We start from the raw sequence: 16118 nt of genomic DNA, 5'->3' as shown, positions 1-16118 counted from the left end.
TGCTGAGTTGCAGCACAATGTGATGAATAGTCTGTTGGGGGAAAGAAACCATTAGATAGATAGATATATCTTGCCAAAGTGTATATACTCACACCTGAGTGGAATTGCTGACTGGCTGGTCCAGTCACTGTTAAGAGGATTATAGAACATTGCTTCTATTCCCCTAGCAAGGAAGTGTGAGCAACTGCTCTCCCCCCTCCTTGGATCCTGTTGTAAGGACATCTGTAAGAATGTGAAGTCGCACATTGAAGACATGCACATGAAGCAGTAGCAGTCTGTGGTCCCTTAAACATTCCAACTCATACTATGAAAGCTAACAACAACAACAATTTTATTATTTATACCCCACCCATCTGACTGGGTTGCCCCAGCCACTCAGAGCCCCTTCCAGCAAAATATAAAAACATAATAAAACATCAAACATTTAAAAAACTTCCCTATACAGGCCTGCCTTCAGATTCTTCTAAAAGTTGTGGAGTTATTTATCTCCTTGACATCTGACAAGAGGGTGTTCCACAGGGAGGGCGCCACTGCTGAGAAACCCCTCTGCCTGGTAACTTCACTTCTGGCCATGAGGGAACCGCCAGAAAGCCCTCAGAGCTGGACCTCAAATGCTTCTGCGACTTCAGTGAGATAGATGAATAGAGCTGGAAGGGGTCATTGGAAGCCATATAGTCTAACCCAACTGCTCAGTGTGGGCAATCGAGAGCTTCTGACCTGCTTTTGTTTGAAGGCCTCTAGTGTGGCATGTTCTGCTCTATCTAGAAAGAGGGTAGCAAGACCCTTGTTGCTTACGGAGGGGAGGACATTTGCTTTCAGAGCTGGAGTGATGCGGACAAGGGAATTGGCATTAGCGATGGCAACCGTTTTGGGTGGAAAGAGAATCATGCTACAGTGTCAATGCCACCTCCTTCTCTGTAGGTGCATCTTGATTTTAACCTGCAGTACCATCCCCTTGAAACGCTATGGAGACCAGTCAGTGGATACCGAACATCTCTCTCCATGCAGGTAATTGCAAGATGCAGGCCATCTTTCAAGCAGCCCAACTGCTGGGCCCCTCAAGTCATGCTCTTGATCTGTACGTCCGCTTCTGAAATAGGTACAGCCACTTCCTTCTGCTCTCAGTCCGTCAAAATCTCAAGTGAACCAGATGGTGCCTTTTGCTTCCATGCTATAATACTGTAGGGGAGAGAGAAAGAAGCAAAACACAGGGAGGAACTGATGTGTAAAATCAAAGGGATAAGTGTGCCTGTTCTTAATCCCAAGAATAGGATTGAAATGTACCATTTTTCTGTTTGGAAGTCATATCTTTTTTTAAAAAAAATATTGCCCCAAACCAAAGTAGCATAATCAGTGATCAGATGGCTTATAAAACAGAAAGTATTAGGGGGAAGTGAGACCTGCAACAAGGTCACACTCACATTATACATTTAAAACACATTTAAAACACATTTAAAACACTAGGATGATACTTTAAACAGACACACTGTAGTTTGTTAAGGGCACTGAGAGTTTTTTTAGGCAACCTCAATTCTCACAGAGCTACAGTTCCCAGAGTGGTTTATCAATCAATCAATCAATCAATCAATCAATCAATCAATCAATCAATCCCTCTCCCCAGGGACTGTAGCTTTGTGAAGGGAACTGGACCACCTAACAACCCTCAGCATTTTTTATTTTGGTACTTCTGCAAACCTTTCCCTTATGCGTGGATGGTGTTCTCCAGCTCACAAGAATCTGCTGTGGAGGATGACTTTAACGTTGGCAAAGGTGGCTGAGAAAAGGGTAGCAGGTGTCTCCATCTGCTGGCACATTGAGAAGTAACACCTTGTATGCAGCCTAGCTGTATGCATGAGCAAGAATCGTCTCCAAGACGTCACGCATAGGCCGGCTGGCAATAAATAAATGTGTGGGGGATCGATAGATCCTCTAGTGCAACCCTTTGTCAGTACAGGAACTCCACTGCTACAGCATGACTTCTGGGTAACCATGCAACCCATGCTTCAAAAAGAGCTGTTCACTTTTGTGGACTTCCTTGCAAAACTGTACTGTTTTTCGGAAACTGAACGTCCGATGCGGCTTCTGCTTGAGTGCAGGAAGCTCCTGCAGCCAATCGGAAGCGGTGCCTTGGTTTTCAAATGGTTTTGGAAGTCGAATGCACTTCTGGAATGGATTAAGTTCGAGAACCAAGGTACCACTGTACTAGGGAGCTAGTCTGGGGCACAAGCTGATGGCGCCTCTGCCAAATTTCAAGGGTAGCCCACTATACAGGGCAAATGCTCACAATTTGGCAGTTTGACCAGCCATTGCCACCTTGTAAAACTTACAAAGGTGTTTGGCAAAGAAGATACTGCTGCTGCTGCTACTGCTAATAATAATAATAATAATACCACATCCATCTGACTGGGTCACCCCAGCCACTCTGGGTGGCTTCCAACAAATAGAAAAACATAATAAAACATGCCTTCACATGCAGTGGCGTTGCGTGGGTTGTCAGCACCCGGGGCAAGGCAAGTAATTTGCGCCCCCTAACCCTGAGTGAGCCAGGTAGGGGCAGAGAGCTGTGAGTGCAAGCGCGCGCGCCCCCCGATGTTGCGCCCGGTGCGGCCAGCCCCCCCTGCACCCCCACGCTACGCCACTGTTCACATGTCTTCTAATGGCTGTATAGTTACTTAACTCCTTGACATCTGATGGGAGGGCATTCCACAGGGCGGGCGCCACTACTGAGAAGGCCCTCTGCCTGGTTCCCTGTAAGCTCACTTCTTGCAGGGAGGGAATGGCCAGAAGGCCCTTGGAGCTGGACTTCAGATTCCGGCTGAATGATGGGGGTGGAGGCACTCCTTCAGGTATAAGGGGCCAAGGCTGGGGCTTTAAAGGTCAGCACCAATGCTTTGAATTGTGCTCGGAAACGTACTGGGATCCAATCACAACAGCCTTATAGAGTAGGTTAGTCTGAGAGATAGCAACTGGCCGAAGTTTGGCTAGTAAGCTTCATGTCTGGGTGAGGATTTGAACCTGCCCCTCCCCCCAGTCCTCAGATAGCAGTTGAAGCAGCTCTCCCCTAAATATGTTTCTTGAGGACAACTCACATCAAACCCAACTTGTATGAGACCAATGGCTGGGAATGTTGGGAGCTGGAAGGCACCAAGTTTGGGGCAGCTACTGGAGCACTCTGTGCCCCTCTCAATATCTCATCACGTCTGATAAAAGAATATTTCAAAGAAGACTGGGAACCTTTTCTAGTCTTCATGAAAATTTATTTCCCATACTTGAAGGCCACAGCAGGGTTTGAAATGTAAGAAAATAGCCAAACGTATCAAGAAACATGTTGGTGAGGATGGAATTCGATAAGACAGAACCTTAAAACACAATTGTATGCAATTTGCGTTATGAACATTGATGTTGGGCGAGCAGGAAGTCATTAGTTTTGTTGAACTGGAATATAATTGTTGAGTAGCAAATGTAACTTTCTATATGGAAAAAAAAATCACTTCTAAAACAGGCAAAACTACCGTATTTTTTGCTCTATAAGACTCACTTTTTCCCTTCTAAAAAGTAAGGGGGAAATGTGTGTGCGTCTTATGGAGCGAATGCAGGCTGTGCAGCTATCACAGAAGCCAGAACAGCAAGAGGGATTGCTGCTTTCACTGCGCAGCGATCCCTCTTGCTGTTCTGGCTTCTGAGATTCAGAATATTTTTTGTTTTGTTTTTCCTCCTCCAAAAACTAGGTGTGTCTTGTGGTCTAGTGCATCTTATAGAGCGAAAAATACGGTAATTGTTTTGAAAACAGCAAGCCTACTGAAAGATACTGTCAGGGGCTCAGGAGCAGAAGCACAGGGAAGAGGGGAGATGGAGAGCGAAGGGGAAGAATCTGAGGGCAGCGTAGGAGAAGATGACAGTGGCCCGAGAGATTCCATGAGCCTCTCCAGTGAATCGGAAGATTCACAGAAGGGGGCGCTGGTGGCCAGGGCAAGGGGGGTCCCAAGGGGGACACTCCAGAAGCAAGGCACCAGTGGGGACTCCCAGAGCAGCAGTTGGAGATCAGGACCAGCTTCCCCACCTGAGCATAGTGGGGGGGAAGAGTCCCAGGTATCGGGGGTAGCGTCTCCCCCAGCAGGGAGAGAAGAGGAATCAGGGCTGACCACGCCTCCATCAGAGAGTCAGGCAACGGAGGGGAGGTCAGGTCCGGCTAGCATCCCGGAAGAGGGAAGCAGTGACAGAAGCAGTGCAACGGTCAGGAGGAAGGTCACTGGGTTGGCGCGAGAGCCAAGTTCAAAAGTACAGGCGCGCGGGGCAGCAGAGAACGAGGATTGGGAGCCGGGTCCTAAAGCCCGCCAGAGACAGGGGGAGGAGTCAGGGGACTCAGCGTCAGAAGAGTCCAGAAAGGGGAATGCCCCAGCGGACAGGAGGACCCAGAGGAGAAGAGAGCAGAGGAAGAGGTGGAGCAGGGCGAGAATCTTAAACTGGTGTCAGGGGGGTGGAGATTCAGACGGAACTTCGGCGGTCTAAGGTTTAAGACGTAGAGCTGCGCACTACGGCTTTGGAATGGAAACTGAACTTCAATAAAGACTTTTGTATATAATGACGACCTGGCGTTGGTCCTTTGTGAGCTGGGACCTTGGGCAGCTCTGACAGATACCAATTACACACAGAAACACAGAGCAGACCTAGAATAATAAACAAGAGCTAAAAGTTCAATAAAACCCCTGATCAAATAAAAGAGTTTTTATGAGCCACACATAGATAAAAAAACAATTCTCTGAGCCTGGATAGCTCAGTTGGTTAGAGCATGGTGCTGATAACACCAAGGTTGCAGGTTTGATCCCCATATGGGACAGCTGTATATTCCTGCATTGCAAGGGGTTGGACTAGATGATCCTCAGGGTCCCTTCCAACTCTATGTTCCTATGAAAGGGCAGGCTTTCAGAATAGCAGTTTACCTTTTGCCTTGCTTACCTGATAGGGATGAGGCTCAGGCATCCTACACCACATGACAGCAGGAAGCAGAACCCACTGAACCACTCCAAGGTGTTTTGGTAGATCTTGTTATAGACAGCTGAGGTCACAACACCTGTGATCACCAGTGAAAGCTGCAGCAAGACAAACACCTTTCCTAGAAACAAGAGTGGAAGTGGAACACAATAAAATAACACTCAGCGACCACTTTAAACAGCTTTGCTTTTTATTTATCACTTTCCCAGCTTTCTAAATTTTTAAAAGATGGCCAAGGTGGAGATATATCATGCTGACAGTGAGCTAAAGAGCCCCTGAGTATTTAAGGGCTTTTAAAAATTGCATCTCTTTTGGCTTCTGAAAAGTGAGCCGATAAATAATAAACAGCTTATTTCTGCTACCTGGCAGCAGACGGGAGTTCAGAATTTGTTGCAGCCCAAAAAGTGACTGTAAAAGAAACCTGGACACAGTACCATTATAGATTTGGGGGGTGGGGGTGGGGCTTAAATCCTAAAAATTGATAAATGGTAGGATTTTAATTAATTGGGTTATGGATGAAAGTACAGGCTTCAGAACTGTGCCAGACAAGGAATTCCTGGGCTGGATTATGCAAAAATAGCCTGGCTGGCCTTGCAAACAGCAGATCTCTTATCATGATAAAAGGGGTCGATGGACCACCTGAGAGGAATCCTTTGGCCTGGAGAGACAGGTGTTGCCAAGGCTGTGTGTTTGAGGTGACAGGAAAAGAGTTTTTGAACAAGGTGTTCTAGGAAGAAGAGAGAGAAAAGACTGGGATCCATCTTGGGCAGGTTGGCTGAAGGCTGGCTGCACTGCTGTGGGGGACAAGCCCCTCTTGAAATGACCATGCTGTAAGACCTGAAACCCATCCATGCAGACTGAAGGTGAAAACAGGTGAACAAGCCATTATTATTTTTTTAAAAAAGCTACGACAGTCTCCACCATGTCTTAATTCTCCAAAGGAACACAGATCCGGGGTGAGTGCCTGGAACCCCCTGGGATCTTGCTATTGTTTGGGAGAGTGGGGATGGCACCCAACTTTTGTAAAAATACATTTGCTAGTACGTAGTTCTACTTATTAGGGGAGGGGAGAGACACTCTGTTGGTCAGCAGGCAAGGGATTTTGTAACCCAAGAAAATCTTTAATAAAAGGAACCAAGCCTGGCTTTATCATCTAGTACCATCAGGCAGCTTGCTTAGAGACCTTTGATTAATTCGGTCTGCTCCAAGTTAGATGCCTGTACCATTAAGTTAATCTATCGATCACCTATGTCATGTGAGATGATTATATTTGAAAGAGGGAGGCGAGGGAATCTATCCTTCTTAGATCCACTACACAAAATGATAGAAATGTGTCTGTCTTCATAGCCTTATTCTGAACGAAATAAGTAAACTTTTTTTTTGCATTTAGATGAACAATGCCAAGATGTTCAAAGCAGCAACTTACCATAGGAAGTTCCTTCTATGTGTTTCGACAGCAAAGATCTGATGGTCGGCAAGGGAATGAGGGCAAGCAACATCACACCACGGGCTGGAGCAGAAGAGAATGGAAAGGAGAGGGTTCATGTAATCATCAGACCAAACTTACACTGCCTAGCAGGGGTAAAGGGACCCCTGACCATTAGGTCCAGTCGTGGCCGACTCTGGGGTTGCGGCGCTCATCTCGCTTTATTAGCCGAGGGAGCCGGCGTACAGCTTCCGGGTCATGTGGCCAGCATGACTAAGCCGCTTCTGGCGAACCATAGCAGCGCACGGAAACACCATTTACCTTCCCGCCAGAGCGGTACCTATTTATCTACTTGCACTTTGACGTGCTTTCGAACTGCTAGGTTGGCAGGAGCAGGGACCGAGCAACGGGAGCTCACCCCATCGTGGGGATTCCAACCGCCGACCTTCTGATTGGCAAGTCCTAGGCTCTGTGGTTTAACCCACAGCACCACCCACACCCCTTTATCATTATAGTTAAACTAAAAAGTTGCCTTGTACATTATTATTATTATTATTATTAGTAGTAGTAGTAGTAGTAGTAGATGCCCTTCATCTGAAGATCTCAGGGTGGTTTTACAACATAAAAATACAAGATGAAAACACAAAATACATAATAAAAACAGGAACAAAGCCAAAACAAAACAATAACCCCTTCCCCCACCCTGTAGAATCATATAATTCTGGAGTTGGAAGGATTCTCTGCAATAAAAGCTGAAGATGGCAAGCATCACATTGTCACTTTTTTTTGTTCTCTCATACAAAGGACTGCCTCATCTTAAGGCAGGGTCAGGGAACCTGTGGCCCTACAGATGTTAATCTGGACTATGCTCCCATCATCCCTGAACATTGCGCACATGTGCATAATCTAAAAAGGAGGCATCATTGCTTTTCCTCACTGGATAGCTCAGTTGGAAGAGCATGAGACTCATGATCTCAGGGACAGGGGTTTGAGCCTCACGCTGGGCAAAAGATTCCTGCATTGCAGGGGGTTGGAGTAGATGACCCTTGTGGCCCCTTTCCAGCTCTACGATTCTATGAAAACATTGTGTGAACTTTTATACATCTGCCACCAGCTCATTCATTTATTAAAGCCTATTTAATTGTGGCTGCAATCCTGCACACACTTTTCTGAGAGTAAGCCCCACTCAGCAGGACTCACATGCAGAAGATTGTGCTGTAAGATCTCTTCCGTCAGGTAAGTGCTCTGGGAATCTTGCAAACATTAACTTTCTACACACAGTCCCTGCAGGTGTGCAAAAATGGAACAATACAGGTTGTACTGGAACGGGAGGACAAGGAAGCGCCTTTTAGCATTGAGCAATGCTTCTGAGGAAGGTATTAATAGCTTTCTGCCAACGTAGTGCAGAATACCAGAACGAGTGCATGGTTGTGGTTGCTATGTGATACCCTTTGGAAACAGGTTTGGCTCAGCTACACCCACATGTTTTGCTCTGAGATCTTCAGAGAGACATAACAAGCAAGGATATTTTCTGCCACCAAGGCTGACGATGCCCATTATCAGTGCAGCCTGTCACCCACGCTACATCACAACTTTCTGCATGCATCAAACGAATGCAACATGTACTCTTTCTCTTTTCCCTTTCTCTTTATATTCTTGTATATTATTATTATTACTTTTTGCTCAGTGTCGGCAAAAAGCCGGAGTTTGCTCCCCAACCTGCAATCTGAACTGGGAAACACTTCCGTGTTGTGAACTGTCCTGAGATCTATGGGTATAGGGCGGTATACAAATTTAATAAATATTATGAATATATATTTTATTGCCTTATTCTGCTGCATACGGGAATTAATGCTCCACCTCCTAACAACAGGACAGAATTAGAGGCAGAATCTGGCATCATGGCAACCTTAGCTTTAGAGTTACTAGCCCTCGTGATTACTCAAGGCATGCTTGGGAGTGTATGGTTAATGCCTGATGGAATCTCAAAAGCAAGAGGGATGGGTGGGCAAGACTGCCAAGAGCTGGTGGTGATGCTCTGAGGGCCTGCACAGCTCCTTCGTCAAACCTAGAAGAAGTGTGCAATATACTATTGTGTGCATCTCTAAACCTCAGAACTTGAGGTTTTATCGATGCAGAATTTGACTTGCCTGGTCAGTGCCTAAAGAGGATCCTGCGTAGCTCATGTAAGCCATACTAAGAATTCACAAGGGACATCAGAATAGAAGCACAATAAACCCACTGAGTTAGGATGGCTCTACTCACCAACGTAAAACAGGTACGTCCATCGCACAAAGGCCATGATGAGGATGCCAGCGGAGAAAGACACAATCCCCATCATAATCATGGTGGTGTCTCTGAAAACCCTAGAGAACGTAAAAACTCCCAGGAAGCTGGTGATAAAGATCAGATAGCCAGCAGCGTTGGCATAGCCAATATATACCGGCCCCCAGCTCAGGGGCTCCTTCAGGAGAAAAAATGGCAGCACATCCATGGCTCCCACCACAGTTGAGTCATACATTATGGCGGCCACAAAAAGCATGGCAATGATGAGCCTGGAAGGCACCATAGAGGAGCGATTCTCGTGGAAGTGAGGCTCTCCGCCATCATCCTCAGCCAGCTTGATGTCCAGATGGTTTGGCTCTGTGGATGCAAGAGGACAAGACCTTGCAGTCCTGAGGACAAAGAGGCTGTAAAGGAGACAGAAAGCATATAAGGCAACGCTGCAAGAAACCAGGACTGCACCATGGTGGTAGCTGAGGTGGAAGCTGACAAAGAGGTGCCCAGAAGCGATGCTCCCCACGAAGCCGGCTATGCCATAGATGAGCTCGACGACGATGAGGCGAAGCGACCGCCTGCTCTCGGAAGAGCCTTTAGACACCAGAGCCATGACACTGGCCCAGTATGTTGTGAAGCCTCCAGACAGCCCATGCAACACAGCAGCCCCGTACATCACCTCGATGGGCCACATTTGCAGGATGAGGAGCAGCAGCAGGATCCGGGAGAGCAAATAGCCCAGGAGAGGCACGCAGATAGAGATCTTCCTGCTCTTCAGGTCGCCCAGCTTAGCCAGGCCGTAAGCCGACAGCAGCGGCGTCAAGCCGTCAAGAAGCTTGTAGATGATGAAGAAGTTGGAGATGGCTTTCTGCTGAGAATTCTCATTGGAGTGAGCTGAAGAGTTGGTCTGGTTGTAGTAGTTCTTCACCACTAGAAGCAGCCCGGTGTCGTAGAAAGAACTCGCAAGCTGAGCCCCGGCAACAACAGGCTCAATCCAGGTCCTCATCTCCATCCCACCAAGCATGGTCACAGGAAGCTGCTGCTTGTTGATTCCTTTGCTTAGGGCAGAAAAAGAGGCTGGGAGCCAGTTCAGGGTTTCTGATTTTCGTTATAAAAGCAAGACTCCTTATATTAGCTTCAGAGGCAGAGGGCTGTTCAGGAGTCAGGGCAGAGACTGCTTCTACGATATCTCATCCCACACAGACAAACATTCACCTCTCTCTCTCTCTCTGTTTGGAGTCCGCCTACACTATCTTACTCTTCCTGGTGTGGCTTCAAGAGGTCACATGGCCCTGCCTGGGGAATTTCTCCTTCTCATTTTAGGAAGTGAAAGCAGTTTGGTCAGTTTCTTTTCAGCCAAATAATCAGGGCACTTTCCATGGGTTTAGCCAAGAGGGGGCAGGCAGGGGCCAGCTTCCACCTCCCTAGATCAAGTAAAACAATAGAAATACTTAACTGACCAACCACATTGGTTCTGCCCCCCCAGTCCTGTCCCCCCCCCCGAAATCCTGGTTACAACCATGGCACTTTCTGTGTATGTTTGAGGGCACTGGGTGATAGGGTAGGATTACAAGGCTCTTTGGAAACACACACACATACATACACGGATGAAAAAATAGATAATGACAGCAGCAGATACTTTTCTCTAATAGTTCCCAAAGCAGGCTTGTACCAGCATAGTTGAGAGGTAAGTGAAAGGGACAATTAGACAGAGGGAGAGAAGCAGGTGGAGTGAATATTGTCATTTGTCAAGTCTTTAGCATGAAGACATCCATTAATATTAGGCAGGTTCCTTTGTTGTGTTGTTTTCAACATCTACTGAAAAGTTTTTTGTTTTTTGTTTTGCTTAGGCAAGCCTACCCAAATGTATATTTCACACACATTAGGCGTATTTTTTTCAAATGCTTTTATTTTTTATCTATGTCATATTAAATTGTTATTGATATTAATGTTGTATTTTTAGTTTTAGATTTTATTATTTATGTGGAAATTGTTTTCCATTTGGTTGTGTACCTTTTGATGTTTTATAATTTATTGTTTATGACTTTTGTTATGTTGGTAATTATGTAAACCAGGGGTAGGCAACCTAAGGCCCATGGGCCACAAGCAGCCCATATGGATCATTTAACCAGCCCACGAGTCGCCCCCAAACCGAGCTGCCCACTCAGCGAGTCCCTGCACTGTGCTAGACAGACACAGCGTGGCGTGGGGACTCACTTCCGCGGTGCTGGAAATTGCGACTGCGCATACTGAGACACTGAAAATCGCACCTGTGCAGACGCCGGAAATCATGTCTGCGCAGACACCGGAAATCGTGGCTGTGCCACTCACACGCGCACACATCATCTGGCCCATGGAGGGATCTCTGCTGGAGTGAACTAGCCCAGGCGAGTTCACTGCTTTTGAATTCTGGTGCTGGAGGAGACTCTTGAGAGTCCCATGGACTGCAAGAAGATCAAACCTCTCCATTCTGAAGGAAATCAGCCCTGGGTGCTCACTGGAAGGACAGATCCTGAAGCTGAGGCTCCAATACTTTGGCCACCTCATGAGAAGAGAAGACTCCCTGGGAATGACCCTGATGTTGGGAAAGATGGAGGGCACAAGGAGAAGGGGACGACAGAGGACAAGATGGTTGGGCAGTGTTCTCAAAGCTACCAGCATGAGTTTGACCAAACTGCGGGAGGCAGTGGAAGACAGAAGTGCCTGGCGTGCTCTGGTCCACGGGGTCACAAAGAGTCGGACACGACTAAATGATTAAACAACAACAGCCCAGGCGAGGTTAACCTTGCCTCCCCCTGATGTAAAGCTTGTCATGTTGTAAGCTGCCTTGAGCATTGTTTTAACTATGGAAAGGCGGCATACAAATAAAATGATGATGATTGTATCTACAGTTTGATCATCTTGTATTGACTGGTGTTTTTTTTACGTCTATTGATTTGTCGGAATTTCCGATTGGATATGTTCTGTTATTTTGTGTGTGTGTCTCTTTAGCAGAATAAATAAAACTGTATTAAAAAGAGAGAGTTCGGTTTTGTAATAGAAGTGGCAGGCTTGCATTCCAGAAAAAAACCCTAAATGTTCTCTCGGCCTTCCCATGCTGACGCTTAACCATTTCGGTCATTAAAAAAATAAATAAATTGCTTGTTGTCTTATTTATAATAAAAACGACATTTTTAAAAAAGTGCAAATCGCACCAGGTATCAGGGACCTTTCTTGGCGACACCTGTCCATCAGCCTTACAGGGCATTTGGTTTCTGCTACAGTCTTGTGGAGTGGAAAATGCTATTTAGACAGAACACAGGGGTGCATCTTCCAAACTAGCCTCTCTCCTCTAAGATCCTTACATAACTACTTGGCAGGGACCGCTCAGCCCAATCCCTTAGGCTTTCCACAGCAAAGAGCTAACTCTGCTTCCATACCTACTGTGTAGCAAAATAGCCCTCAAACATCCTCCATGCACATCAATTGTCTCATTAAAAAGAAGAAGAAGGAAACACTGACCCTTATTTTCCCTCTCTTCTTTTCTGGATCAATAGCTGTCTTTGCTGCACTGTCTGATGATCAATTGCTGCTCTCAGCCCATTTATCTTGTCTGTCCTAGAAGCACCCCCTGCAACCTGGCTCCATAAACACGGGAAAGAACCTCTTGAGTAATGCTGGGGTGAGTGAATTGCACAACGGAGAAGCACCTTTACCAATCAACCTCATTCAGTTTTGCAAACAGGGCAAAGGCGTGGGACTAAAGAGAGAGGCCCTGGCATATATACTTGGGAGACCAGCAATTCCCAAACTGTGTCCAGAGATAAGGATCGCAATGAGCTGTAACATACCTGAAGGATGATTAAAAGCAAACAGAGATGACTGGTGCTTTATCATCTGGGAGGGGTGATTCCAAGAATAGCAAGGAGGCGCTGGGAAGCAAGTCTGTGGTCAAGGTATTACAGGCGAATAGAAGGGATGTTCCTTGTGCAGTTGTAAACACCGCTGCTAGGGACATAGGAAGGTGGTTTTCAAAAGGTCAGACTAACTGAGCACCTGAGCCCAATCCTGCCTGCTCCGACTGGCAGAAGCACTTCAAGGTCTCAAGCAGGGATTTTCCCCAGGGCAACTTGGAAATTCCAGGAATCTGGGAGGACCTTTCCCCCTGCAAGATATATATCAGGCATAGGCAAACTCGGCCCTCCAGATGTTTTGGGACTACAACTCCTATCATCCCTAGCTAACAGGCCAGGATGGTGGGTGTTATGTACTGAAGTTCTCACCCTGAGCCAGCAGGGGGATACTGTAGATAGTTCAGGTCCACATATGCAAATAAGGGATCAAAAGTGACGTTCAGTGATTGGATAGTTACAGAAAGTTGTTACAATTACGTTGCACTGGAGCTCTATATAAGTAGGCTGGCTGAACCCTTCAGTTCAGTTCTGTTCTTGCCTGTGAATAAACAAGAGCTGTTTGAAGAATTGCTGTGTCGTCTGATATGTTCACCCACAACTTAACAATGGGAATTGTAGTCTCAAAACGCCTGGAGGGTCAAGTTTGCCTATGCCTGATAATATACTCTACTGCTGAGCCCTTCTCACACTTCGGGTTGCTGCTTGAGTTCCTCACCTTCTTCAGGGATAGGGAGTTTGTTGGACTCCAATTTGGAACCATCACACAATAAAGCCACATACAGCAGAAAAAATAGGACTGGTGATGCTAAATTAAGGAACAATAGATACCCCCCGGGTTATCACTCTAGGTTTGGGTCACAGGCCTGTTTCTCACCTGGCTAGTGGGGCTTCCCTTGCACTCGTGATTCTCCATAGTGGCGGCAGGGCATCATCCCATTTGCAATAGGCTGGGTTTGTTCTTATCAGCCAAGCTGAGGCTGAGGCCCATGAGCACACTACTAGCTGTAATCACTCAAGCCAGCAAAAAGGCTCTTTTCTGTAAGCAGAAGCTGTTAAACTGATGCAGAGAACAAGCACCTTTACTGGCTGAGAGGGAAACTGGGCAGGCGCCAGTATTTCCCAAACTTCTGATAGGGTTACTCTGAATCACAGGCATGCTTTGTGCTTAAAGAGGTTGACTTGCAGAGGGTGTGGCAGAAGAATGGCCTAACGTCAGAGGAGTCTCCCATTTTTTCCTCTGTGTGTCACTCCTAGTTGGAAGGAGGCAAATCTAGAACAGTGACTCGTGCAGAGACAAGCAGGGGTGCAGGGGGTGACCAATTCTGCTGTGTCCCTGTATAAATGCTCCAACTTCAGTCAAAGCAGACAGGTTAGCATTATTATTGCCCAGCAGACTTTGAGAAGACACAGGGTTGGTAAGAGCAGTGACTCATGCAGATACTCAATGGGCAGCTCCTCTGTGGGTGGAGGACACTGGGCTCACACTGACCACTAAACTGCTTTAGTTTTTCAAAAACTGTCTGCTAACCACCTATGAAACGCAAAAAAGAAAAAGGAGAATTGGCGATATATGAGAAAACAAACTGTCATCTAGCACATTAGCGGTTTTCCCGCCACAATTTGGGAGGGGAGCTGCTGCTTCAGTCAGGGTTTGATGCTATGAGACCAATTGTATAATTGAGGAATTGTTTAAATTGTGCCCTAGGTGGCATTGCAGCACATGCATCCATCTGAAATCCCCAATTCAAACTTGTGTATCCTACAAGAGCAGTTCCCCTCTTAAACGTTCCAGTTGGAAAACTGTATTTTCTTTGACCTATTGTTGCATCAGTATATGGGTCATCAAAAGAAGCTGCCCTCGCAGGGATGTTATGGGCACTTAGAAACAAGAAATGAAAGCTTTTTGGCTTGGCCTCACAGTATGTGAGAGAGGAAGGGAAAGTGAGGCCTTCTTTTTCCATGCTCCCAAATCTTAAGTGAAAAACAGGAACCAAAGAAGTCCAATGTGACATAATGGAGCTTACTCCAGAATAAGTACATCTGGACTGCAGCCTAACTCCAAGGAAATAGGTTAGTCACAACTAATTTATATCCCAGAGCTTTTCATGGAACAGTAGCATGATTTACCTTTGCTGGCATGGTAAAGGTAAAAAGGTAAAGGACTTCTGGACGGTTATGTCCAGTCAAAGCAGACTATGGGGTTGCGGCGCACATCTCACTTTTCATGCTGAGGGAGCTGGCATTTGTCCAGACAGCTTTCCGGGTCATGTGGCCAGCATGAGTAAACCGCTTCTGACACAATGGAACACCATGATGGAAACCAGAGTGCACTGAAACACCATTTACCTTTCCGCTGCAGTGGTACCTTTTTATCTACTTGCACTGGCGTGCTTTCAAACTGCTAGGTTGGCAGACGTTGGGCCAGAACAATGGGAGTTCACCCTGTCATGCGTATTCAAATTGCTGACCTTCTGATCAGCAAGCCCAGGGGTCAGCAAACTTTTTCAGCAGGGGTCCTGTCCACTGTTCCTCAGACCTTGTGGGGGGCCAGACTATATTTTGGAAAAAAAATAATGAACGAATTCCTATGCACCACAAATAACCCAGAGATGCATTTTAAATAAAAGGACACATTCTACTCAAGTAAAAACACGCTGATTCTTGGACCATCTGCGAGCCAGATTTAGAAGGCGATTGGGCTGGATTCAGCCCCCAGGCCTTAGTTTGCCTACCCATGGGCAAGCCCAAAAGGCTCAGTGTTTAGACCACAGCACCACCCGCTGGCATGAGGCCTTCCTCTGTGGGTGAATGCATCGGCACAAAAAATAAGCAGCACACACCTCCCTACATGAGAGGTGCAGGGCTCTCCACTGCTCAACCACAGACAGGACAATGAGCAAAGAGGAAGCACATTGGTTTTGTTGCTTTCCCATAATATGAAGCTGCCTCTAGCCTGCCTCAGGTATGGACTGAAAGTCTAGTGCTCATCTTTTCACCCACCTTCTACAATGGGGAAAAATATGCCCATGTCTGTGTGGTTATTTGAAGGCTTAATTACACTTACAAAATTGGCTTTGCATGCCAGAATTCCAGGTTATTTTAAGGGGTAGGTGGAGAAAGACTAAACAGCAGTTTGCTCGCGAGGATTTCATAGCACTGCCTTTTCACACTGATTCACAAGTAGCCCATGGGCGGCCAACGTCTATATTCTTGGAGGCTGCTTTAGGCCCCATTTTATGGGTATGGCTTCATAAGATAGTAGTAGTAGTAGTAATACCTTTGTTGTCAATGTACAACCTGTGTACAATGAAATTAACCGAGCCTGCCCCCCCCCAAACACTCAATCTCATTGCACTCTGTGTGCTTGTCATACAACACACCAACCTCGAAAGTCAGCTGCACAAATTATTTTCCATTCAGCAGCCTAACAGCACACGGATATAAACTGTTTTTTAGCCTGTTGGTATGATTGATTATACTTCTATATCTCTTGCCCGAGGGTAGATTAAAGAGGTGCTGGCTGGGGCGTG

General features: G+C 46.4%; 1 protein-coding gene across 1 annotated transcript; it reads right to left on the bottom strand.

The window, feature by feature from the left end:
• Positions 1-314: 314 nt before the first annotated feature.
• Positions 315-10155, bottom strand: SLC46A2 (solute carrier family 46 member 2). The gene is made up of 4 exons (XM_079959591.1): positions 8684-10155; positions 6419-6502; positions 4957-5113; positions 315-1179 (listed from the first exon to the last, which is right to left on the bottom strand). Exons 1-4 carry the CDS (start codon positions 9717-9719, stop codon positions 1122-1124), a joined length of 1335 nt encoding a protein of 444 aa, XP_079815717.1. The 5' UTR covers positions 9720-10155; the 3' UTR covers positions 315-1121.
• Between the last annotated feature and the right edge of the window lie 5963 nt (positions 10156-16118).

The sequence above is a fragment of the Podarcis cretensis genome (genome assembly GCF_951804945.1).
Source record: "Podarcis cretensis genome assembly, chromosome: 17".
Lineage (NCBI taxonomy): Eukaryota > Metazoa > Chordata > Lepidosauria > Squamata > Lacertidae > Podarcis > Podarcis cretensis.
This window is presented reverse-complemented; position numbering and strand designations above follow the sequence as displayed.

Excerpts from the sequence above, each read along its gene's own strand:
- SLC46A2 (XM_079959591.1), bottom strand. The coding sequence starts at position 9,719 with ATGCTTGGTGGGATGGAGATGAGGACCTGGATTGAGCCTGTTGTTGCC. Across the intron at positions 5,114-6,418 it reads CATAGAAGGAACTTCCTATG|GAAAGGTGTTTGTCTTGCTG; the intron begins GTAAGTTGCTGC and ends TCTTGTTTCTAG. Across the intron at positions 1,180-4,956 it reads CTGAGCCTCATCCCTATCAG|TATTATAGCATGGAAGCAAA; the intron begins GTAAGCAAGGCA and ends TCTCCCCTACAG.